Here is a 26,006-nt window from a genome sequence, read left to right as displayed (position 1 = left end):
TAATCTAACATATTGCTACCCTTCACTCATCCAAGTAAACACTTTTAGAACAACTGCACTACAGAGTGGCACACAATAAAAATCATAATAAAAATCGTATCAGATCCGATTACCCTACAGCACGCCACTTCCACAACTGCCATAACAGTCCCTTTTAAAAGTGGGGGGTATGGATAGAGGAAGTCTATCACAGGTGAAGATCGACCTAATAAATTACTTCACAGAGAGTTTTTGGACTTTTAGAATTGATTCTCTGATGTATCAGGGTTTTTTTTCTGGCGTACTCCTATGGAAACCAAGTGAGGTAAGGATGTTTTTTTCTTTCATAATCATTTATCTAGTGGTCATAGTGATTATGAGAGGGAGAAGTGAGGTGATGTAGTGTAAGTAGTGGTGGTGGTTGGGGATGTATGCATGGGTAAGTCAAACACAGCACCTTTCTGGTTTGATTCCAGCTGTTAAACTAGCACTGCTTTGTTCACGCAGGAGTGTTACTGAAATCATCACTCTGGCCCAACCCCACCCTGAAGCGGATCCTGCAGTGCTCAGCTCTTCTTCCTTCCTTCCTTTATTTTTTTTATTGTGCAATGTCTTAATATAATAAAAACATTTGAATTATATCCTGAGTAATGTGGGAGAGTACCTGAACTAACCAAGAGAGCTAAGCCTTCCTTTGTCTGACATTATACAGCTGTTTTCATAGCATGTATCATGACTCATGAACTTTGTGACACAACTGCATAAATGAGTGGAGTGCCTTTTTGACCATATTGTTATTTTCGACTTTATACTGGTCAGTAAAATCTTACCTCAGCTGCTTATTACCTTGAGCCATCAGTATTACAACATCTGTTTCAAATAAGCTGAAGCAGAAAAGATAATCGTGCTCCAAGGTTCTTGAGGAGTGTCACACAGAAATATAGACAACAGGAAGAAACCGGTAGGGCTTTTAATTATTCCCGTTCAGCAACACTTTTTATGGAAAAGTACATTGAGACATCATCATCGTCTTCATGAAGCTCATAATTTCATTTCTCCTTTGACTCTTTCTCTTGCCAGATTGGTTTTAAGAGGACACACCACACCATCTTGCTAAAACTCATTTCATTTTTGTGCAGTTGCATTTGATCACATTTCTGGGGTAAAGGTGTAAACCCCCTATTGTATCTGTTATTAGAGCAGGATCCCTATGATACAAGCAAAGTTGCATCAAGAATATGATAACAACTCATATTTCCTCACGATGAGACATCAAGTAAGTGTAGCAAGCCTCAGTGGAAATATTCAGATGATGATGACTGAGTCATTTTTACATAATCTTTCTGTCCCACCACTGGATGAGCAAAATGATTCTCAATGTAAAAAAAAAAGTGATTTAGTGTTGAAAATCACTGAGCAAACAGAAAAACTTTGCAGCCATCACACATTCACATGTGGTCCCACCCACATCTAACTTTATTCATTAAAGCCATCACTTTGAAAAACAGTATGACATTTCATGTTTATGGTATGAATGAATTGCATATAGAAAGTGAAGTAGATTGATAAAAGAAACTTAAATGAATTACTTTCTGGCAATAAAAGCAAATGTTATTTGGATAAAATGACAGCTAGATGAGTGAGACCAACTTATTTATTTACCACAACATCACCGATACAAAGTTAAACCTGTGCTCCACTGATCATCTTTTGTCTGTCCCTGGTTCTGTTATGTCAATCGTCACCAAGAAAAATGGCTGGTTGTCTGTTGTTCCTGAAGATTATTATAATTGTTACACATTACATATCCCTGATAGTTTAAAAAATACATATGATTGTGATGTTCTCATGTGGACTCGTCAGTAAACCACTTAAGCACATTGGCTTTGTTCTCTGCCACCCATTTTATGTTGGCTGTGGTCTTTTCTATGGCCTGCTCCAGGGCTAAGGTGGCTGAGCCGAAACCCACATGAAGGTTGTCTTCTTTGAAGTCCTTCAGCTGGAGAAAGAGATAAAGACACAAAACCTGAATTTTCATATTCTGCTTTTTTGTTGTCCTTCTCGAAATGCAATGTGTATTTGATGGTGGTTTTAGTTGTGTGGGCTGCAAACCTCTTTCAACTCAAACTCTGTAGAGAGTCTTCTTGTGACTCCATTAATTAGATTAGAGAAGGAAAACGATCCTTTTCCGTACCTAAAACAGAGAGGATGCAGTTCATTTTAAAGATGAAGTGTAAAGTCACTCTGTAAACAAGAAAACCTTAAAATAAAGGCAAATAAATCATGTCTAATGATGTTGGACATGTGTAAAGGACTCAATAACGCCTGGCTGCTGTGTCTGAATTTGAATACTTCCATGAGTACACTGTCATGTAGTAGTATACTATGTAGAATACACTATGTAGTAGCCTACTTACTTCTGTAGTGCACAAATTTTGACGGTTAGTGTTGTCTCAAATCAAATACTGTTGTTGTGCACTTGTTATTTCAATTAGTGATAATGAACGCCTCAACTGCATTTTTTTTTTTTTTGCTTGTGTGGGCCACCTGTTTACTGCGAGGTGGAGAGTACGCCGCCGCTGCCGCGTCAGCTGGCTCCTCTTACTGGTGGAAAACATTGGCCCACCAGTATGTTGATTTACATAATCTACTCCACTACGTAGCCAAGGCGGCGATCATTGAGGGTGTTAAGTGTCCCTGGGTCCACACTCAACTTTTGGACCGTTTTGCGTGCACCATCCGGGTACAGTACACTGCATTTTAAAATACTTGTGATTTGAGACACACTTACATACACAAAATATTTAGTTTAGTTTTAGTTAATGGAAGTATTTGAATTGAGACACAGCAACAGTCTTCATGCCTAATAAGCCTCATGATTATTGTTTTTAATCCATCATTAGCTAACTACCTCTGGGGAATGACTGAAGAAATAAACACTGGGGGTAGTGTGGGGTAAACAAGTGGGGTAAACAAAAAAAAACAAAAAAAAAGCTGCATATGCACAGAGAATTACTTTACATCTTCTCTTTGCTGATTGTTTTAATAACAAACGCTCCACTGAGGAATGACTTACTGCTGGAAAATGTAACTCCATCTTGCTCTGACAAAGTTCCAGGCCAGAGGCATCCCCACAACATTTGCTGCGACGTACTGGATGGTAGAGGTGGCATCTTGTTTGCGGATCTTAGTCGGGTCCATGGTGTATTCTAGATACCTGGCACAACCAAAACATTTTCAAACAAGGATCATTCAGTATACATATGTATATACTGTATATGCATACCTGTTGTACTGTGTTTCATGGACAAATTGAAAGCCCAGGAAAAAACAAACTAAAGCTATTGGTCAGATTAAAAATGCCTCCACTTTGCTATAGACGACTACCTCGTCCGCCAAATTGTATAAATTAACATAGTCCACATATTTGAACACTCCACGTACCTGTTCAGAAGCCAAGGTATTTTGGTGCAGGCCATTGCTGCCCTGAGCCGAGAGGCTTCAGAGGCCAGAGTGGCATTCTTGAACATGCTCCAGGCAAAGTCCCACTCCTCAACGCCACCAAAAGCTATGGCACTGCAGTAAACTGTGCTTTTCAAGTTAGGGTGTATCCTGTTCACCATCAAGGTAAAGATAAACCATACCAAAAATGAATGCAAAATGTTAAACACACAATTTAATAACATGCACCTGTTGGCTGTTTGGGGGCAAATTAACATCAACTACACAAACAGTGAAAATTATGCAATTATGAAACATTAAAAGAACAGACATTAACTGCTCCGTACTCACGGGTTGTGATTTGGATTATCCATCCACTGTTTGAACCAGCTTTTGATCAAGTCCCTGCAGCCTTCAACACCCATACGGCAGGCTACCCCAATAGCATTGATCTCATTATACCTGAGAAGAACGACAACTGAGAAAATACTGCCATAGAAACACTGCAATACTGAACACCAATACCTGTTAGGTTCATTTTGAAACTTCCTCTGCTGTTATAAGTATTCTTACTGGTCGGTGTGTCCTGTTGGTACTGTGGTCCAGTCGGCTGTTATAGTCTTGAAGTACTCAAAAAGGGGCAGTATTTGTTTTCTGAGATAAGCCTAAAACACATCAACATGTAGATTTTTTTTAATCCAGTCATTTACACAGTTCTCGTACTGATAGTTTTGGTTGATTGGTTGTAAAGTCATACTAACTTGTAAAGCTCCATAGACCTCAGTGCGGTCAAACATGAGGGTGTAGTAGTTGAGGTTTCTCAGAGCTGACTCCCAGGGGATGTAGTCTTTCTCTTTGGACAGGTATGTGGTAGTTTTCAGGGCAAGTGTTGTATTGATTATTTTAGCTCTGCAACAAGGAAACAAATCATTCACATGCATTGTCGACTCACAATGTCTTGGTAGTGTTTAAATACGTTTCCAGCTTTTCCAATACCTTGCCAGGTTGAATGAATCATCTATGATCTGTGCTCGGTTGATGATTGATAAAGCCTAAAAGAAACATCAAAACCAAACAAGTGCATTACGTTCACATACCATGGCATACTTTGATAGTGTTGCAGACAGAAATAGTGTCTTGATTTTTTTTTTCCTTTCCTCATAAAATCATAGCGTCCTGATCCTATCTGGAAATGAAAATGTGCAAAAATGTGCGAAACAGGAAATAAGTAATTAAGATCCAGACACCTTGCTCCCAGGTGAGCGAGCCCTACAGGTATCTACAGCATATTGCTCTCTGGAGCAGTGCTCCAAAATCTACCTTTGTTGTATGTGTGACAGATGTTGTTCTGGGACCTGCCCTGAGCGGGTTTCGAACCTGAGTCTCCAGCACCGCGGGCGATGATGCTAACCGATTTGCCAAGAGGCCAATGGCCACTTGGTAAGTAGGTTAGCACGTCTTTTATGGGTGAGTGAGTTTAACTTCAGTACCGCTAACCGCCACACGCCGTCACTTCTACTTACTGGTACCACCTGACTGTGACTATACCCGCGGACCGCCGTTACATATGCATAACCAAATATTGATAGACATGAATTTGAAATATGGATTGAAGTCTGCAACCTCCACTAAACTGCATGATGTACATTTAATCCTTTCTTTAAGTGGGCATAAAACACATGGCATCAAAGCCACTGAACAGGTGAATGGGCATGTGGCTAACCTGGTGGTTGGTGTTGAGTAAGGAGAGGAGTCGATTCCAGTTGTCAAGATCGTAGTTCACCCTAAAATATCCAGATACGTTGGTGTTTGCCACCACCCAGTCCTGTCCTGACACCCTCATTAGGCTGTTGGTGTCTTGTCAAACAAATAAAACAAAGAGAAGCGAATATTTAGCTACTACTATAACTTCAGATATCATAGTCAATCTGGTAGGATGTTTTGTATTGGAAGTCAAAAGAAGAGCAGTGTTACTGTCATCGTACCTGTCCTCTGAAGGAGCCAGTGCTGTTGCTGCTCCACACCTGTCTTCATCCATTTAATAGGGACAAACCATGTGTAACTAGACAGAAACACAGTAGACATAGACATGTTGAAATAGGAGTATGGCTATAGAGATGTCAGTCTGGTGGTTTGTCTCACTGTTGGGCTCTGATCCAGACTGTATGATTGATTGCCAATGAAATTTGGTGTAGACACCGAGGTTGAATTATGCCTTCTGACAGTGATATACTAACATGCTAAATAAAGGTGGTGAACATTGGAAACATTGCACCTGGCTAACATCTTTGACATGTTCCCCATGTGTTTACCATTCAGCTCAAGTACAGCCCACATGTGAAATCTTAAGACTCCAAAGTACATGGTCTTAAGTGCCTGTAGGAAATGCCCATGTCCACTCTTGCTATTTTAAAATGAGAAAAAACAGTCACCAGTGGCATGGTGGTTGGTGGACTACTATTAAAATGGAGTTTGGCACAGAATTATATTCTATTTGTGGGAGGTTTATTATTGATGTCCAGGAGACATCCATGACAACAGAATGGCAACATAATACGAAACACATAATATACTGCTTTGACTTTGACTGATGACTGTATTGTAATGCTCCACCTGAGTTACCCAAACTTCTCAAGCACATTTTCAGGACACTCTGCTTATGCTACAGGCACACTGTGCACCAGCCTGGGTAGGCAAGGCTGCTTAATCTGAATAGCACATTTCATACTAGTGACCGTGAAATACTGAGCCATTGCCTCCACACCAGGTTGAACATGCAAAATCACTTCCTGTCGCCTCAAGATAGCAATGCAGGCTGATCATACATCACTTTAACACCAACATAACTACCTGTGGGTACAGGTGTGTTTGCTATCCAAACAATGCTGGATAGAAGAATGAGAACTTTGTTTGCCTGAAACTAGCAAAAAAAAAACTTGCATTAGCCCTAAACACTTTGTAGACAGAAAGATAGAGCCCTTATGGGTTGTTTTATTAAGGTAGACATTAAAATGAATGGTGGTGTTGAACTGTGAGAAGACAATATGCAGGCAAGGGGGAGAAAAATGAATGGAGGATATTGAATCAGTCTCATCATTTATTGTCTACATGGAACTTACAGGATAAGGTAAAACTGATTCCTACTTGAACTGAGAGGGCCTCTCCACTACAGAGTCAGGATCCAACAGGAAGTGTTTCTGAGTGATACTTCCTGTCCGAGTGTTAATAGTGACCACTGGGAAGCCCATCTGGAGAGTCCAACGGTTCATGATGTCATGGACAGTGTGTGGAATATGAATACCTGGTGTGCTGTCAACGGCCTGGAAACAAATAGAAGACAGCAAGAATTTAGCACTCACACCCACTGAAGCTACATCTGTGAAAGGAAAGTCTTTAGCAGAGCTGACCTGTTGCAGATGGTCCCACAGGTCTGTATACACTGTGTTACTGAAGGCAAATTTGTTGAGGTAAGACTGGGGAGACAAAGTAGTGAGGCACAACCAGTCAGTCATTCACACAGGAAAGGGAGAATCTTGAATTCAAAGGAATCATCTTGAGCAATTTAGTGGTTTACCCACACACCAAATCATATTTATAAAAAGATTTGCTTTGATTTGTCATACCCGCAGACACACAGTGGCAGTGGTAATTAAGTTTTGAGACCCTATAACAGGGTTAATATACTCACACTGAGTCCTCTGGCAAACACCGGCTCAGTGAGAAACTCTGACAGCATCCTGAGCACAGCCGCTCCCTGGAAACCACATACACAGAAACAGCCTGAATTCAGGTGGTTTGAATTTCTCATAACAGCAAAATATTCTGTATTCAATCCAAAGCAAATATTAAAACAAGATGTGGCCCTCATGGCAGAATACTGCTCAGACAGAAATGCCCTGATCCAGGAAGTAGCAATGGGGGGAAAAAAAGACTCCGATTGTTCAAAGGTGTTGTGATTTACTCTGAAGATAACACATCAGGTAAAACATATTTGAAGCTCATTGTTGCCTTGAATACACTGACAGATTTAGCCATATTAGCTGTTTGAGAGAAATGTAAAAAGAAAAACAAAGAAATTGTAATAAATCCTGCCTACATGAGAGGACCGTACCTTGCTGTAAGAGATGGTGTTAAACATCTCGCTGATCTGAGCAGGCTCATTGACCTCCTCCTCTCGCCGGGACAGTGGGTGAGAAGAGGCCAGGGCGTCCACGGCAAACACTTTGTGCACATCATACAGGATGATTTGGTCCCTCTGCAACAAAGCAGAGAGGTGAGTTAGGGTTGTTGTTTTTTTAACCAGACCGTGTTTACGAAAGGTTATTGATGATGTGTGAAATCAAACTACAGAGGTAACAAGACTACTTGTCTTTGAAGGGGACAAAAACAGCTTTTACTATGTTCCAGGTGGGCTCAGCGTAGTCAGCTCCCAGGTATTCAACGTATGATGCAAAGCCCTCGTTCAACCACAGGTCATTCCACCATTGTAGAGTCACCAGGTTGCCAAACCACTAAAAAAAACAGGTCATAAAGTACACAGTGATAAATAGTTCGGGAACACCCCTCAGTAAATTTCATCACATTGTCAGGAAAGTTGTCTTTTCTAGGAACACTGTTTCTGACAGTGCACCAAACCTTTGGCTAACATTACCACAAATCTTCCTCTCCAAGAAATATAAAGACCAAATCAACAGGGGCTTAAGAAAATTCCCGACCACAGGATTTCACATCCATTATGATGGCAGGTTTTAAATACATCTAAAAAGTAAGCAGGGTTAATTTGTCCCCTGATGGTGATCTGTCATCTTTGTGCTTGCAAAGGGAGGCTGAGCACTCCGACTAAATTGCTCATGACATTCCTGTGACCCAGCTTTCTTACTTACTACAGTGTTTTTTATTTTGTATTTTTCTCCTAATTGCTCAAACTTGGCAGGCATGATAAGAACCATTTGGAAGGAACATTACAACCAACCATGTGCGCAAGTTCATGGGAGATGACTGTTGTAATTCTCTCTTTGTTTCCAGTAGAAGACTCGATGGGGTCGAAGAGTAGAGCCGTCTCCCTGTATGTGACCAGACCCCAGTTCTCCATTGCACCAGCATTGAAGTCAGGCAGAGCGATCTGATCTAGACACAACAAGGGCAACAAAAATTCAAATTCAATTCAAATTGCATATGTTAGAAATGGACCACTAAAAACCACAGCACACCCAAATGTGATCCATTTTCTTTATTGTCTCACTAAATAAATAAACATTATAATGTTAATATGCCTATCATATGTTTTCTTTATGATAAAATCAGACAGGTGAATTTAGCACACATTGAGCCATCAATTGGGGCTTGATTGAATAAAAATGTACTTGTTTGGTTGTCCGACCTTCATGTTGTAGAAGTTATTTAGTAGTTAATGAACATAAACATCAACATGTTAGCAGTGTCACTGTCCGCATGCTAGCATAGTGATGCTACATAGTAATGTTATAGTAATATTACCAGAGGGCGTCATTTAGCTCAGTTGGTAGAGCAGGCCCCCCATGTGTAGAGGTTGTAGCGCCGTATCGAATCCCTACTCGGGCGGCCCTTTGCTGCATGTCATTCCCCCTCTCTCTGCCTCCCCATTTCCTGTCTCTCTCTACTACACTATGAATTAAAGGCTAAAAAGCCCCAAAAATACTTTAAAAAAAGTTTTTTTTAAAAACCTGTGAAAGTGCAGCCCCATAGAGCCACCTCATGTAAACATTGAACATTGAACATCTTTCCCATTGTCAAGACTGAATGTTGGGCAATGTAACATACACAAGTGATAATGATATTTCTGTGCTGATGCTGAGTTGGCCTACCTGACTTAGAGAGTGGGTATGTTGCGTTGTAGTAGCGCTCAAAGAACTGAAGGATTGGTCCGGTAACACTGAGAGCATAGTCACCTTGTCTGTCATCAATGGCTTTTTGTCGAGCCCAAATTCGGATCTGGAGAGATTTAAAAACTTGTAATCCACTCGTACTGACCTGAACAACAATGAAACTACAAACTATGAGATAAAATATTCAGAAATACAACATTTCTTACCAGCAAATTGTTGTTTTGGTTTGACTGAATGCTCACAAAGTCACTGACAATGAATGCCAACAGATATGTGGACATTCTCTCTGTGGGCTCAAATGTTGTAATTTTGACAGGAATCCCATCAATGTTAGCGTCCTTGGTGTCTGTACAGGGAGAGGAAGAATCAGACCTTAACCTCTGTTAGTATTGACAGCATCTAGTTGCTGATTATCTTGTAACATGTTGTACAAGTGTGTAATTATTTACAATGAAACTGTCTCAACATGTTTGTTCATTGTTTTACACATTTAAAAAAAATCATTTTCAGTACCCTTTTCTGATTTTATTTGATTCAAAATAAGCTTTTGTGTCGATTAATTTTCCCTAATTTATCAAAAAAAAACCTGAAAGGACATAGTGTTTGTATTTCTATAACGGACCAATTTCCCTGCCGTTGGATAAAGCCACAGTGCCTGGCTCATGTTTGATGACGACACGAAAGACAGCTTTCATGGCCGGCTCGTCAAAACACGGGAAGGTTTTCCTGGCGTAAGTTGCTTGCATCTGTGAGGTAGCAACAACTCTGCAAAACATTTTGATTGACAAAATAAGACATCAACCAAATGAAACATCTAAAGAGAAACACTGCAACTATTAAATTGAGCCTTCAGAGCAGCATGCTACTGATATTTTTTTTCTTACTTCTTCACACCATCCTCAACGTATTCACTCCTGTAGAAACCTTCCAAGTCATCTGCTAGCTCTCCTTGAAATTCAGTGTAAAGCGTGTAGGTTGTTCCCACTTTTAGTGTGCGCTGCAGCTGAAGGACAAGATACTGTGTCTTCACCACGAGCCAAGACTTTAGTACTGCAGGTGCAATGTCTTCACCCAGGCTATTCAGTTTAGCATGGTGTCCATCTATGGTGGTGAGGTTCAGCTTATTGGAGTGGATGATGATGAGGTCTGTTTCCTTCACACATGTGAAGAACACCGTTGATTCTCCAGTGAAGACGTACAGGCCGTCTTCGTTGAGCTTCAGCCTCGGCCACAGGGTAACGTTATAGGAGATAGGAACAAGGGAATCTGGCAGTCTATAGTGGTCCCAGGGCTCCTTTGGGGTCAATGGCGTGGGAGCAGGTGCAGGCATGCCGGTGCTGCTTGTTTCCCCATCTCCAGGCCTTCCTTGATTTTTGGCCTTTTCCTTGTCGTAGGCAACGGACAAAGCTATGATTATCGCAAAAGCAATGGCTGCCAATACAAGCAACCCCAGGCCCACATTTTTACTGATGTAGTAGACTTTCCCCATGTCCGATTCAGGAGTTCAGAGCAGGACTCCAAAGGCTCTCAGTCTGTGTTCATCCAGTACAGCAGGTGTCTTGCCTCCTCAGTTAATGGTTGAGCAATTAACATGGCAAAAAAGACATTTTTATAACACCTAAGGAGAAATGGAAAAGTGGGAATAATGAGTGTTCAAAACTGGCACTGTACTTTGATCATGTACCTACAGTAGGTGCTACCACTGTAGTATTATATAAAATATAGCCCATGTTATATAGGAATAATGTGGTATAGAATATGTGATTGAACCAATACAAAAGAGAGGGAATGTGTTGCAATGATGAGTACTGTGGTGGAGCAACTTTCAGCTCTGTGGGGAGCAAGCAAATGGAAAACAAACAGAAGTTGGTGGACAGATGTATTTCAAAAAAACTCAGTGAACTGGTTAATGGCACCCTGCAACTGCTGTTGTTATGCAGATACTGTATCTATATAGGCTACATTAAAAGAATATGATAAATGTATCCACCATAAGCTGCTGATGTTTCTCTTTTAGTCGGGCGTATGTGTCAGATGCGTGACCAAACGTAAAATCCCATTAATAAAAATACCGTACTGACACAAAATTAAAAGACACTATAGGCCTATAGTTTATAATCGTTGATAACAGTCCACTGAGCAAAATATTCACTTTTTATAAATATGTTTTCACCATCACCTTTTACACTTAAAATACACTTTCTCTTTCGACATCTTTATGTTGATTTTTCTTTCCATGGTTGTTCCAGTGAAGTAACTGCTAAACCACTCAATGTACCGAACTGTGCAAGGATGTGTTTTGGCAGTGCAGAGCTAGCTTAGCATGGCACAAAGAGAGGACACACAACCTGCCAGAGGAAAAGTTTGCTCATTTACTCAACTCATGTAATTCCTGATTAGTTTAACCTGCTCCATCATGATCTCACGGGGATATAGCCTATGCCAGAACATTTGGTTACACTTTACTTGAAGGTATCGTCATAAGAGTGACATGACACAGTCATGAACATGTCATAAACATTATGTCAATGTCATAACGTTGTCATTACGTGTCATTCGGGTTTTGTAGAGTTAGGGTTAGGGTTAACCGAATGACACTTAAATTGTGTTACCGAACATTTCTTCCTACACTCTGTCACTTCTTGGAGTCCCAACAGGTTATCATGACTCCAGCTTTGTTATTGAGGGGGATTTAGTGCCCTTGGACAGTCAGCTGTTTTCCCTCGTCATGTCTAACATCTTTATCTAAGATAAGAAGCTGCTGGTTTGTTATGTACAGATATAATGGTATGCCCTTAAATCTCAGCAGAAAAAGTGAAAACATCTAAGTCTCAAAATGTTGTGTTTTTGCTTCAGTAAGTGTTAGTAATATACTTCTTTGAGTACTGAATTGAACTGAACCTAATACAAACAGCTTCTGCTCTGTGTACATGTGTAATGTCTTACTGGATCAGACAAATTCTGTTTATTAAAAGCACTGCTTTTAGTACAAAGGGGAACAGATGTTTTGTTTTGTTTTTTCACTACAGCGCTTCTGTATTTTGAGGGATCAAAGAAGTATCTTCAATATGAGGTCAAAAGTCCCCTGTGTTATTGCTTCCCCCCCCCCTCTTCTGCTTCTTATTATTATGGCATTACTGTTTTCCTCTCCTTTTTTATTATTGGTCTGTCACTCATGTTTTTATGTCCTACTGTTTATTTCACAGTCGTCACAGCATTTTAAATTTCACCGTCTTAAACTCTGCTATGTGGGTTGTTTGTGTTTAATAATGACCACGGGTTAGCTGATAACTTTTGCACAGGCAAGTACAATTTGACTACATAAAAGATCAAAGTGCAACATTATGAAAGACCTAACCCAACCTGATGCTCTTTAATAATCCCAACAGTACTGCATGTTATGTTTCATTAACTCATACACTATACTCCATAAACCCTGATAGGGACATAAGGTTGCAACAGAAAGTCAATAAAATGATATCTGTTCATTCTGTTATGGATCATGTGTAGAGGTTGTATTGAGTTTGTATGAAGGCGTCCTGGGATTTATTCTTCTGTGTACTGAAATCAATTTATACTTTATCAAAAATTATAGCAAACAAAACTTCCCAACACAACCAAAATTTCCCCATGTGAGATAACTCTTCCAGCATTATTGGGAGGCATTTTTTGGCAATCTCCTGCTCTGTATCACAATGACTTCACATTATCAGTAGCCTAATTGCACAGGGATCAGCCTTCGCTATATCTATGGTGCACTGGATACTGACTCACATGAAAAAAGATAAGAGAAGATCATGACACGCTGTGTCAAGGTACTGAAATAATTTGTTGTACAAAATCCTGACTGTGTTATTTTACATTGTACTGATACATCCCACATTTCCTTCCTTCTTAGCTGATACTGTGAATAGATGTTTCCACATTGATGTCAACATCTAACCATCGTACACTGGGGATTATATACAATACCAGTAAGTAACCACAGTAACTTCAGCAATGTCTGTAGTCAGCTGTTCTTAAACACAGCTTGTCTTGGTCAGTGCTTTATTAAAAAAATATTTTTCATATTAATAATAACTTTTATGATATCCTCCTAAACTAGTTTTATAAGAAAAACCTCATACTGCAGAGAAAATACAGCATCTACCATTTTCAAAGAGGATCAAAGTTGAAACTTCTGTAGTGGAAAATACTTTATAGATGTTGAGTGTGAAGGCCCGCTCTTGACTTTGGACCTTGAATATAGTTACACACGGTTCACGTTGTGACAGCTGAGCCATCTCCATGATAAATAAGCAAACTTTACCTACTGCTGAGGATTGTGAGATAAGGTTGAAGGTCCCTAACTGACGCTCCTATCAGTGACTCAGTACCATTAACTGTGTGCGTACTGTCAAACCTGTTGTATGTTATTCATTGTATTCTATTAATAATAACTATTGTGTCTGCAGTGATAAATCAGCATTTATCATTAGAGATTAAGGGTTACTGCTTTTTGTCTTACTAATAAAGAGCTGTAAATGCTGATAAGCTGCTAATAAATAGATTCTGGTCAGAAGCCAGGTAGTCTCTGTGGTGACATGAGGAAGCAGCTGGAATGACGGCATCTAGAGTGAAGGCTGATGATACATTATCTTCTTTCTTTTCTTTTTTTTTAATCTGTCAGTCCAAGCACACTTTTTAATGTGGATTACTATAACCATTCTGGTTGTTACGTCAGGAAGTAACAAACGTGATCATCAAACAACAAAATCAGCTGTTTAATAGACCATATAAGGTGCAGCTGTGATAAGAAGTTCTTTATCAGCCTTATCTACCATTTTATTGATTTGTTCATTTGAGGAAAGACACTCAGGCTGAAAAGATCAATAAGTCCTTCAGGCAAACAGAAACTGATCTTCCACAGTTGTTGCCATGTGAACTTGACACCCTAAGGTAAAGAACATCTGGAAATAATGCATCTGCTTTTGATTAAACTCTGCAGACTGAGACCACACAGACATGGACGCTCTAGGATCTCAATATTAATCATGCTGTCAGCCATCTGCGCTTCAGCCATGCAGTGACCAAAAGATGAAAACAGCTGTGCAGCATGAAGTAGCTGTAGCGATTTCCAGTGAATACTTACTTCTTCTTTTTTAATGCCTTTATTGGATAGTATAGTTGAGAGAGACAGGAAATGGGGAGGCAGAGAGAGGGGGAATGACCGGCCGATGAGGGATTCGAACCGGGGCCAACTGCAGTGAGGACAGTAGCCTCTACATATGGGGCGCCTGCTCAACCTACAACCTCAGCGCCCCAAATACTTACTTTTTAAACTTCTACTGTATACTCTGCCAAATCAAGGCAGGGTGCAGTAATTACAGAAGCAACTGACACCAGGTGAAAATGGTTTAAACTCTTCAGAATAGAAGCTGGTAGAAAGGCTGAGGCTGAATATTTTACCCAACAGAGCCCATCCTTGACTTGGACACAAGTGTTTGGGTTGTAATACAATTGATAGGCTATATTATTTATTTTAACCACACCAGATCAACCACACCAGAGCAACATTGACTGAAACAAATCCTAAGGTACTGGTTTCTATGTGAGCTTTAGCAGGAGTAGCTGGTGTTTTCTTTTTTTTTCTCCATAATCCATGGAACCACCATCTAACTGCTTTTACTATATATCAGTTCATGAAAATGGATAATTGTCATTTACACCTTAACTGAAACAAATATACGTACTTAAAATACAATCATACTTGCAGCATTAGGTGCAAGAGCACAAGGCTGCTGAACAGCTTTCTGCCACAAGCTGTGAGACTTTTAAACAAAAACTGAACTTTTACTGATCTCAAAGAAACGTTTCCTCTTAGACTAAGTTTGATTTGATTTGATACTTCAGTTGCCTGCCAGAGACATACAAACATAACATACAAATTAAACCTCAATATGACAGAGTTAAGTACAATCATGTTGTGAAAAAGACATGGGGACTAATAAGAAAGTTAATTAATCAGCAGTGTGTTAGATAAATACGTCTAATGTGCTAATGCACCAAATGTCCATTTAGGCCAAGTTTACATGCAATAAAAGCCAAACAAATCACTCTCACTTTTCCTGTGCCAGCAGAGACAGAGGGATAATGTGGGAATGTTTATCTTGGGGAACCCAAGTTACATATTTCCATGGAGTGAGAAATGACAACAAAGGAGTCATTTGATCACCACTGTCACATAATGTGGTTTCAACTCAATTCCCGTCAAGTACTGTGCCTTACTGGAGATTATTGAATTAAATCAAAATAAGAGTCTAGTTAGTGGTAGAAATCTCTAACCCAAGACTGGTGACATCTAAAAATGACTAAAACTGGACAGCTTCACTGTTATCTCAGTCTGGTCAATATGGTGAAATTGGTATATGAATGGTATATTACCAGCATTGTGCTTGCATCATCTATCTCTTTTTAAACTCTTTGCCCTTTTAACCACACCAACCACATTTACTGTGCATTATCAATAAGTTTATCTTATCTTATAAATGTGAAGGTAAAGGTAAGCACACATAGGCTACACACATTATCATCCTACCTGCACATGAACCTGTAACCTATCTCAGCTCTGTATGGCCTCGGTCTCACACTGTGCAGATAAGCTGAGTTTACTTCCACTTCCAGCACACATTGGATGTTAAAAGACATCCAATAACCCCAAGGAGAGCCAGAATTTAAACTGTCATTTCAGCAAATAAAAAAATCCAATTAAAAAAAAAAAAAAAAATCACCACTGCATCGTTCAGAGACTGTTTACTGTTTATGGTTGCTTGCCTCATGTAGGTTTTTCTTTGTAATGAAACCACTGGAAATGAAAGTGGACAAACAGGGAGGAGCGACAGCTGGCAGCTCCGTCTTAAATTTTAAGAGGTCAATGATCTTGTATATTGATTTTCATAAACAGCATCATGAAAATGGAGTTTACAGTTTATATACATTTATATACATTCATGCACCATCGATAAACAGTCAAGGATAAACCTTTCTGTTGCAGGCCAGTTCTGACAAGCTTTCCTGAGTCTGAAAGGAGCAAAGCAACAGATGCCAAAGCTTAAAAGCTTATGCACAAAGAAAACACAAGTTGCAACAAAGAGAGTGCAGCATGGTGTTTAAATTAACATACCAAAGTGGGGAAAAAACAACACATACCAAACTCTGCATGGCAGGATGTCCCGATGCAGGTCTGCATGGGACGCACAAGCTGAGCTGAAGAAATCCCGGCTGATGTGTAACATTCACGTTCTGCATCTGTGAAGGCGGAGGTGGGAGGTGGTAAGCACTACCAAAGGCTTTACTAGGGATGGAGTGGGGGGAGGGCGGGGTGGTTGGGGACAACTCAGCCCCCCCCCCCACCCCCCCACACACACACACACCCACACCATCAAAAAATCCCAAAATTAGTGGGAGGAGGAGGAGGGGGTGAAAGAATGTGGCTGTATCAACGAGACTACAAACTCTTTGTGGTTGAACAGAAAGAACTCATAGGAACGTCAGAGGTACATAGTGTTCTGACTGTAGTTTGGCATGATGAAGACTGGCGACAGTTACAGTGACTCAGCCTTCTTTCCTAAAGGTTTGCTACAAGTGAGGCGGTGCACAAGAACTCACAGTCACGTGTTGTATATTTTTCATTTATTTAATTTCTTGGCAAGGAATGTCCTTGACACCGAGACATATTTCATTCCTCAAGAGGCTTGACAGGATTTTAAAGAATATGGCTTGGATGTCACTCTGGCTCTGAATAAATCAGGCCGCTAAACACAGCAAATAAGACACAAACACACTTACAGTAACATAAACATTTAAAAGATGGAAAAAAAAAAAAAAAAAAAAGGTCAACATCAGTCTGTTGCTTCTCTGAGCAGATGTTGGCAAGATCCCATCAACACAATCAAACTAGAATTACATACTGAGCACAATCTGCACCCAAGAGAACAATAACAGTATGCTCAATTCATAAGGATGTCAGAGACACAATATGATTATATAAATGGGAAAATGAACTGTGACAAGAGCCAGCTGGAGCAATCTAATCCCACCCTGTCTATATGAGATAAGATGTGTTTTTTGTGAATTATAGCCCCATACAGAAGTCAGAGGCTCACATTACAGTGAACTCAACTCAGTCCAAAAGCTCATGTCAGACAGGAGGGAACGCTCTCAAAACTCAGACAGAACAATCAGAGATGGATGTCAGAGATTTGGAAGAGCTGTGCAGGAAAAACACACACTAAACAAACACATTCACTTCTCATGTGGATAGAGCGGAGAATCAACAAAAGAACTACAAAACACAGAGAGAACAGCAGGACATTTATAGATATTAATATTACTCTCTATGCTTTACAGAATCAAACTTTACATTATTGTGCAAATCCTTCAACTGGAGCAGTCTGTAACTTGTACAGCGGAACTCACAAATAAACCACAGCTAATCTCCCGTACATGAGAAAACATTGGAATGAGAGGGAGAGTAAGCCGCTGTGGCTCTATAGTACACATATAAAAACAGGTTTCTCTGCCTCTAATGCAGAGCTGAGTGGAGGGCGACAGAAGAGAAGTGGAGACGTCAGTGGCACCTGCAGAGCTCAGCTGGGATGCTTCTCAGAACGGGGAGAGGCTCGGCACTTTGATATTGATGTCTCCGATGTTGATGTTGCGAGGAATCTCGGGCAGGTTCATGTTCTTCACAGCGGAGACGGCACGAGCGGGAGCCGCTGATAGACCTCCCTGTCCAAAGACACAAATCACAGAAAACAGCTTTAAAGCTATCGGGAGAAGAATTCTTCAGTGACTATAGTGTGATTATAGCGTAGTTCACATTACAGTTGAGATGATGCAACAAGATATTTGGATGTACATACTGTGTTTTCCAGCTGCAGTCCATTTACTGTACTACAAATTGTGCGGATTTTAGAGCCAACATTTTTTTGAAGCACCTAACTATATTGTGTTCTTGGAAAGCCTTTTTCTACTTTTCCAGTCATGGGAGCGTGAAGAAACATTCCAGGAAGTCACGGTGCCACGCAAAGAAACAGGCCACTACATGACCCACTATAAAGCTACAACTTTGACCTTTTGAGACTTTTATACAGTGAGTTTTAGACCTGCTTTTTTCAACAGCATTCAGCAGCTCATGACTATAAAGCACGTTCTCTGATTTCATATCCACTGTAAAACTGTCTTTGCACCTGGATTTATTAGATTAATTTATTTCTGCTAAAACCAGTCAAAGGGTTAACAGGAATCTGAAATGTTGCATTTGTAGCTACAAGCTACACCCACATTTCTGACCAGTCTTTGTTATGATAAAGGGTAGGAGGTCATTTCTGGTTCTGCTGCATTAATTTTGACATTTCCCCAAAAACGTGTACAGCTGAATCTTATGTTTAATGTAATTTAAACAACAAAGTGAGGGGTCATCGGTGTGGATGTCTGAAGAACAAAAAACACATTCTTCACACTAAAAGCCATTGTTTTGGAAGATGTTTAGTGGGGTGAAAGAATGTAAAAACACTGGTACGGCCCATTAACATGCTTGACTGACTGACCTCTGACTTCTCCATGCGGTTCTGAACCTCCACTTGAGCCACAATCTCATTCATGTTGGTCTCCAGTACCATGCCTCCCATCACCACCTCCTGCAAGATGTAATGGACCTGAAGACAGACACAACACAGCAGTTAATATGCAGCAAAAGCTTGTGCACCTGTTGAATTACAATCATTAAAACAGATCGACTTGCATTCTCACTGTGACTTCAAATTAGGAGGATGCTGCCAAATGCAACAGAAAATCCTGACTTGTGTCATGCTTAAATTCAATAATATAAAACATGGATTAGCTGCTGTTCCAAATGGCGGCCAGATGTAACCGTTTGAAGCAGTAGTTTATGACGGTGGCTTGTTTAGAGACTCAGCATCTCTGTGTTTTTTGTATAAAAGAAAATGATGACAGAGGAATAAAAAAGAGTCTAGTCTCTGGAAATAAGATCTCAAACGTGGTTCAAGAGGAGACGGTCTCAGTTTCACTCTTGAGTTTAAATTTGTGAATTCTTGTGGGTGGAAAAGATTCCACTGCATCAATGCAAATCCACTGCAGGTAATACACCGACTGTGTCTGAGCGCATCACGCAAGCCCATGTAAAATATCCATTTAAGGATGATACGCCAGAAAAGAAGTGCCTGCAACAGCTTGGAAATCAGTAAGTTACAGCCAGATACGTTCGTACATTTTCTCTCTGCAGAAAAGTAGTTGGATGTGGAAGTGGTGTGTAAACCTCTGCAATTTATTCATCTTTGCATGTGCATGAGAGGCTAATAATATTAAAGGAACTTGGGGCAGGATGAAGAAATAAGATAAATAATAGTAAGATTATTTATTGATGTAATGTGGTGATTTCTGTACGTAGGCTACAGAGCCCAGAGGCAGCGCTGCTCTTCTGTCAAATACACACATGAAGTTTCACTTTTCATTCAAACTAACGTGGCTGCCACGGTTGTTACATTTCATCAATGAGACCAACATTGATCTCCTATAAAGAATTACCGGTAACCAGTCAGCGGTAAATCTCTTAAAACCTGCGGATAAGTTACTCTGCTCTTTTTCTCCCCCGGGGTGATGATGCCTGTTGCCCGGCTGAGCAGCTCATGCGACGGGCTGCTGCCTCCGTGACGAGCTCTGATTGTTTAGATTGGGAATCTAAACTGTGACTTTCTCACATGAAAAAATATTAAAACGTAATAAAGTGACGTTATTCCTTTACTCGCCGTTCAATGTTTACTACAGACCTCCGTGCGTGCCTCCGCGGTATAAAGTTGGTAAACTACAACTGCGAACAGCATCATGTCAAGCGACTAAGTAAATAAACTAACAATGTTTATTTTAGTGTAACTTTAGTGTATTTCTTTGACAGCATTAGCGCGCTCATTCAGCAAAATGACAGTTACCCAAACATTAACTTGGGTCCACGGCGCTTGTCTTCTTCCATATCCGAGGCGAATGCTGTCGAGGACGCACATGCAGCGTCATTTGACATCATTTGACGTCACATCCCCAGGAGTGCGCGGGAAATTCGGACCCAGAATTGCAGCGCATTATGCAGCACACAGCCTGTTCAAGGCAACGGAGAGATACGTGGGTGGGCTCATTCTTTTTGGTTTTGAACGCTTCATCACCCATTAGCAGTAAAGTACTTAAAATGCACGTGTATTTTTTCCCAAATCCTGCCCCATGTTCCTTTAAAGTTTGAAAACACTGCAAATGAGTTTCATTTATATTTTCCCAAATCCATGCAGGTTTGCAGCGTCCAGCTACCAAACTCTCCAAGAGCAAAGGAGTTTCATTCAAGCAGAAATATTTCCACATTTCATCTTAGGAACATTCCTCAGGCCAAACCCCACTGCACCACATGACATCAATTTCCTGCTGGGAAAATTCAAACAAGATGGCCGAAGATGTGTCTGATTAGTCTCCAATAACACTTCAAGCTCGACTCCAGGGAGAGAAAATGAAGCCTTGTTGTAGCCGGGACAATGCATAGCTTCATTCTTAAAAGGAGCCTGTGCATGATTTAAATGCTCTTTTTTTTTTCAAACTCAGCTTCTGAGGAAGAGAAGACTTTAAACACTGATGCTTTTCTTTTCATCATTCAAACCTTCTCATGTTAAAACAAAACCAGCCCGCAGGCACGCCGGACAGTTTCACTTCTGATGTGAAAATTTCAGAGGTGCAGGATCTACTTTATGATGTCAGGAGCCTGCTTTGATAGACAGTATCAGCTAAAAATCCTCTGGTCACACACTAAAAAGAACTGGACCACTTAAGCAGTTGTAGCTTTTATTAAATGCAAAAGCATTTATAGTAAATGCTGATTTGGAGTTGACACATAAGATCAACATGAGTCAACAATGTTGTTTTCAAGGTTCATGTTGGGGGGTGGGGGGGGTGCTAAGTGTGAATGTGTCTAACACCAGGAGGTGAGCACATACATTTACTGGCATAAAGTTTATTTTTAAGAAAAACTGTGACAAAGGGAATCAGAACCTGGCAGACCCATCGTCTCAGTCAACCACAGTTTTGTCACCATTTCCTACTGCAGCTGCTCAGAATCTTAAAAAAAAAAACAACCTAAAAACTTTTATCGTGAAGCAACAACAAGCTTTGTTTCAGTCTGTACTGACAAGACACCATATGCAAGTAGATTGGACTCCTCCAACAGATAAGAAGCAACAGTGAAGGTTGTTCTGCCACTGGATCGCGGCCATAGTTCAGAAGTTCATTTTTTGCTGCTAAAATGTTTCCAAGTCAAAGCTACTTGCACGTTTATGAGAATTAAACTGTGGCACACACAACACTGGAGCTCCTAATTAGTATTTTCACTAGACATTCAATTTACTGTCAGATGTGACAAAGAAAGGGGGCAAAGCAGCTGAAATCTTTTTTTTGTTTGGGTTTTTTTTTAACTTCTAGGATGATTGATTTTGAATTGATTAATAATTGTACTTAATTGGCCAGTGGCAAAAGGTCAGAAGAAAAGCTCCCACTCACCTTGTCCATATGGAATATGAGGTCCAGCTCACAGACATTTTCAAAGCATTTGTCCAGTGTTTCCACGAACACCTGATACAAAGAGGATTGGATCTTAACACAGCTCATTTATAAAACAAACACCTACATGTAGAGAAAGCTGAACCTACAAGGGTCAGATAGAAGGAAGATTGTTTGAGATTATAATTACACTTGAGGGCAAAACAAATATTGAATTTCCTTCAGGATGTGTATTATACTGTATTAACACAGGAAGTGAGTGCGCAAACACTAGTGTTTCATATTAAATGCCAATTCTAATGCCAATTAAAAAGGTTGGGGTTTCACAGGCGGATCAATACGAATGTTTGATTTTAATCCAGGTCAATGTGCTACATTACAAACTGGAAGCTGAGTGCATTGATCAAAAGAAAGTGGAAGAGACGTTTAATGAAAAAGAAAAAACAAGAGTGTAATTGAATTTTAAACTTTCAGTAGGTTAATTTGCATAATTTGTTTCACATGCCATTCACATTTGTCTTTATTACATATGATCATGATCTCTATCGTTGGTAATGCTAATAATCAGTAGGAGGAGCAGTAAACAGGTTCAATGACTTAATCGTGATTCAAATACTGATGCTCAATTTCTTGTTTTAGCAACTTATTTATGTCATTTATGTGCATCCTAATGTGCACAGGAATAATATAGCTGTGCTCTGATGGAAAAAATAAAACTGTTGAGTTGAGTAAGAATTTCATGTGATGAATTGTGAGCCATTTGTACAACCTGGGTCTGTGATATCAGGATTTCCTTATTTACAGTATACTACTGCATGATTTTCTTATCCAGAGACATTGGCACACAGCAGGAGAGTAAGTTACAATTCCAGGATTGCAAGGGAATCACACGTGTGGGGGATAAACAGGTTAATGATTTCTTTTTACCACACATCATTAAATACAGCTGCATGCAGCTTGTGCAATAGTTCAAAGCAAAGGCAGGGTCTTGTTCTCAAACATTATCAAATATGTTTATAAGACAATGAAATTCATTAGAAACTGACCTGGATAAGGTCCAGGATGCCGAGTTCGCTCTCAGATGAGTCCACACAGAACACAAAGTAGAGGGTCGCGTAGTGCCGGTAGATCAGCTTGTAATCAGAACCACCAATAAGACTGCAAGCAAATAAAAATGTTTTAAGAACATTCAATTCGGAGAGTGTAATAGGGGCCAATAAAATAAAAAGTCAAACAATTAAATATATTTTATTATTAAATGGTTGGGTATATGTAAGAGTTTCCCAGAGTAATGAAATAAGTGGTAACTTGTGTGTGTTTGCCTCCATCTAATGGTTACAAATGTGCTACTGCAGCTACAGTCAATCCTTGGCCCATTGTTTCTGCCAAATGACGTAAGCTTGTGCAGTGACATCAAAGTAAATAGAGAAAACCCCCAAAGCCCTCCAGTTTACAGTAGTTAGTCTTTTATGTCTTGGCAAAATGTCAGAATACATCATCATAACATAGTTACAGGTCTGCCTTTGAATCAGTACCAATATAAACATAAAAGTCTTCAAATGCACATTATCATGTATAAATCTGATTCATTCTTTCAGTGAACGTGAAGAAGCTACGTTCTCAAATCAAAGCTACATTGCTCAACACGAATGCATTTGAATCTTCTTCATATATATATTATATATACACACACACAATTTAAATCTATTGCTATTTTTTTCACAGAAACACAGCAAACAGCTCCACTTGCCTTCCACCCTCCAAGAAGTTGCAAACATTGTCATCTCTCTTGGATACCAAATGGAAAGTCTCCCTTATTATCTGCTGCTGCATGTCCTCCGCCTGCAGGAAACATATCATTAACCCTACTGAGTTGCTGGTCAGCACATCCACCTACACACACGCCACCAAAGTCACACAAGAACTGTGTGGCACAAAAGAAAACCTAAGGAGAGGAGACGAGTTGTTATAATAATGATACCAATCAGGATTACCTCCAATACTGTCTAAAATATGGGGTCGCTAGCGTATGCAGTCTTCTGTTATCACATAGTGAATTAATATATTTCTACAAATCAATCCTTCTTTACTACTTTACAACAGTAGTTTACACAGGAAGTTGCATGCAGACTCTGGTACTACTGTTTTAGAGAAGAAAAGAAGAACAGTCACTGGCATAAAGTCAGCAATGTGGCGACATTTTACTCTACTGCGGCCACTAGTATAAAGACAACAGAAACGGTTTTGATTTTGAGAGGTGGCACTAGTACTACACTAGTACAACAAAAGTAGAAAAGTGTTAGTTATTTCTTGATTTATTAATTGATGAATCGAATAATGGTTTTATAACATTCATGTATCTATTCATATTTTGTAAAGGCCAATGCTGAGTCATGTTCTACTACATCTATAGCAGCAATCAAATCACATCCACCAAGGGTTAATACAGTAGTAAGTAACTGATATACCCGGTCCTGGATCAGTACTGGGGTTAGGTCGATACACAAGTTCGAGTACCTCAAATTGGTATCAAGAAGGAAATAGCCTAATGGTACCAGAACATCATAAAAATGAAGCCTGGGGTTTACAGTCGTTACACCGTCCTTTACATCATCATGTATCAGTTTCTTCCCATTGGCCATCACTCTGTTGAACACCTGAATCTGCCATACCTTATCAATAACCTGACTGATATCATACCACCCACTTCCTCATCAGAATCATTTCATGTCCCAATGTTACTGCCAAATCCATAGACTCCATAGAAAACCCTTTTAACAGGGAAAAATTGGAGAAACCTCAGGTTGAGCAACAGAGGAGGGATCCCTCACCCAGGACTGGCAGATATATACACATTATTTGTTCTCATTGCACTACTACCTCAGTTTATTTGCACTGACCACCTTTAATCCACCGGGTACTTTACTTACTTATATTGTACTATGTGTTATCTGTAGCCTAGTAGCTATTGCTCAGTTGTTGCTGTCCTCATTCTGTATGTCATTTTATATATAGCCTAGGTGTGCACAAGGCAAGCGAGTCAAATAAGGCAAATACATGTGATTCTGATTGTGAAAAAGAGGAAATCATCCAAAACCAGCGATTCACAGCTAAAGGGGGAAGCAGTTAGTAGTACATGAAATCAAGCGAGTTTCTACTTAGACTTACTTATACCCGTTTAATTGAGCCTACCGAGGTATCGAAATGTGTTATTGTTGGACATGTTTAGGCTGAACAGGAAGAAACTGAAAGTAAAAAAGTGTCGAGCTGATGTCTGGAGTCGGTCTCCGTCGGCACTAAAAGTTAGCATCAGATAACGGGTTTGGTAAGTTGTAGTTTGGTGACTGACATCACACATCGATTGAGACTTTGGTTATATTTCGTCAGTACAAACTAACAACATCAAACCATTACTTACGGATAACACGCGAAAAAACACACAGAAATGCTAATGTTTTGAACAGCAAGCCCCAAAGATAACGTTAACGTTACTCACAAAATACTGGTAGAATCGGATCATCCGCGGTTTCCCGTGGTTGTTAAATATCAAGATGGCCTTAATCATGGTTATTATTTGTAGTTGCACGATCCCAATTTGATTATTCAAATCAAAATATTAAGATTTTGACTATTTAGAAGACGTTAGCTACAAGGCTACACGGCCTATCAGCTACCCGGATGACTTAATCGGTTGCATCCGGTTGTGTCTCCACATCGAGGAGCCGCCGGCCTCCAACAGGAACCAACACATCATATCTTTTGTTCCGGATGAGGTTATTAAAAATCGTGCTTTATTATCTTTTAATAGATATCTCTGTTGTAGCCCATCACGTTATTATGAATATGTATTTTATCCACATTTTGTATATGTTAACTCATATTCACATAAACATTTTTATTTATTTATCTTTTATATTGTGTGTCCACGATTAAACATAGCTAATAATAATAATATAATAGGCTACAACAAATGTGTCTATTTTGAATTCACTCAAAATATCACCATGGAACACAGTTTATGAACTTTGTATTGTTTCTCTGCCTCCTGTTAGCATTATAGTCTTGTTATCTGAACATTAAATGACACGTTTTGAGGCTTTTAGGCCTGTAATTTCTTCTGCAAGCTCATAGACA

General features: G+C 39.8%; 2 protein-coding genes across 3 annotated transcripts; both read right to left on the bottom strand.

Moving 5' to 3' along the window:
• Window positions 1-1,446: 1,446 nt before the first annotated feature.
• On the bottom strand, window positions 1,447-16,590 carry LOC311005332 (aminopeptidase N-like). 2 transcript variants are annotated; one of them, XM_083997715.1, is made up of 21 exons: window positions 16,473-16,590; window positions 10,169-10,902; window positions 9,907-10,049; window positions 9,491-9,630; window positions 9,264-9,390; window positions 8,393-8,547; window positions 7,818-7,931; window positions 7,532-7,675; window positions 7,109-7,174; window positions 6,828-6,893; window positions 6,565-6,740; window positions 5,406-5,482; window positions 5,144-5,277; window positions 4,417-4,472; window positions 4,182-4,329; window positions 3,994-4,085; window positions 3,772-3,882; window positions 3,424-3,591; window positions 3,056-3,196; window positions 2,092-2,173; window positions 1,447-1,978 (listed from the first exon to the last, which is right to left on the bottom strand). In XM_083997715.1, the coding sequence occupies exons 2-21, from the start codon at window positions 10,771-10,773 to the stop codon at window positions 1,826-1,828; spliced, it is 2,898 nt and encodes a 965-aa protein (XP_083853841.1). In that variant the 5' UTR covers window positions 10,774-10,902; window positions 16,473-16,590; the 3' UTR covers window positions 1,447-1,825. The 2 variants fall into 2 exon arrangements, with proteins under 2 accessions (XP_083853841.1, XP_083853842.1); XM_083997716.1 differs by lacking the exon at window positions 16,473-16,590 and adding an exon at window positions 15,862-16,077.
• Window positions 16,591-16,940: 350 nt separating this feature from the next.
• On the bottom strand, window positions 16,941-25,566 carry ap3s2 (adaptor related protein complex 3 subunit sigma 2). Its single transcript, XM_083997904.1, has 6 exons — window positions 25,369-25,566; window positions 23,623-23,714; window positions 22,919-23,030; window positions 21,873-21,944; window positions 18,875-18,982; window positions 16,941-18,053 (listed from the first exon to the last, which is right to left on the bottom strand). Exons 1-6 carry the CDS (start codon window positions 25,435-25,437, stop codon window positions 17,928-17,930), a joined length of 579 nt encoding a protein of 192 aa, XP_083854030.1. The 5' UTR covers window positions 25,438-25,566; the 3' UTR covers window positions 16,941-17,927.
• Between the last annotated feature and the right edge of the window lie 440 nt (window positions 25,567-26,006).

This window comes from Trachurus trachurus (genome assembly GCF_905171665.1).
Source record: "Trachurus trachurus genome assembly, chromosome: 3".
In the NCBI taxonomy this organism is placed as follows: Eukaryota; Metazoa; Chordata; class Actinopteri; order Carangiformes; family Carangidae; genus Trachurus; species Trachurus trachurus.
Note: the sequence above shows the minus strand (reverse complement) of the source record. Positions and strands in the feature narration are given on the sequence as shown.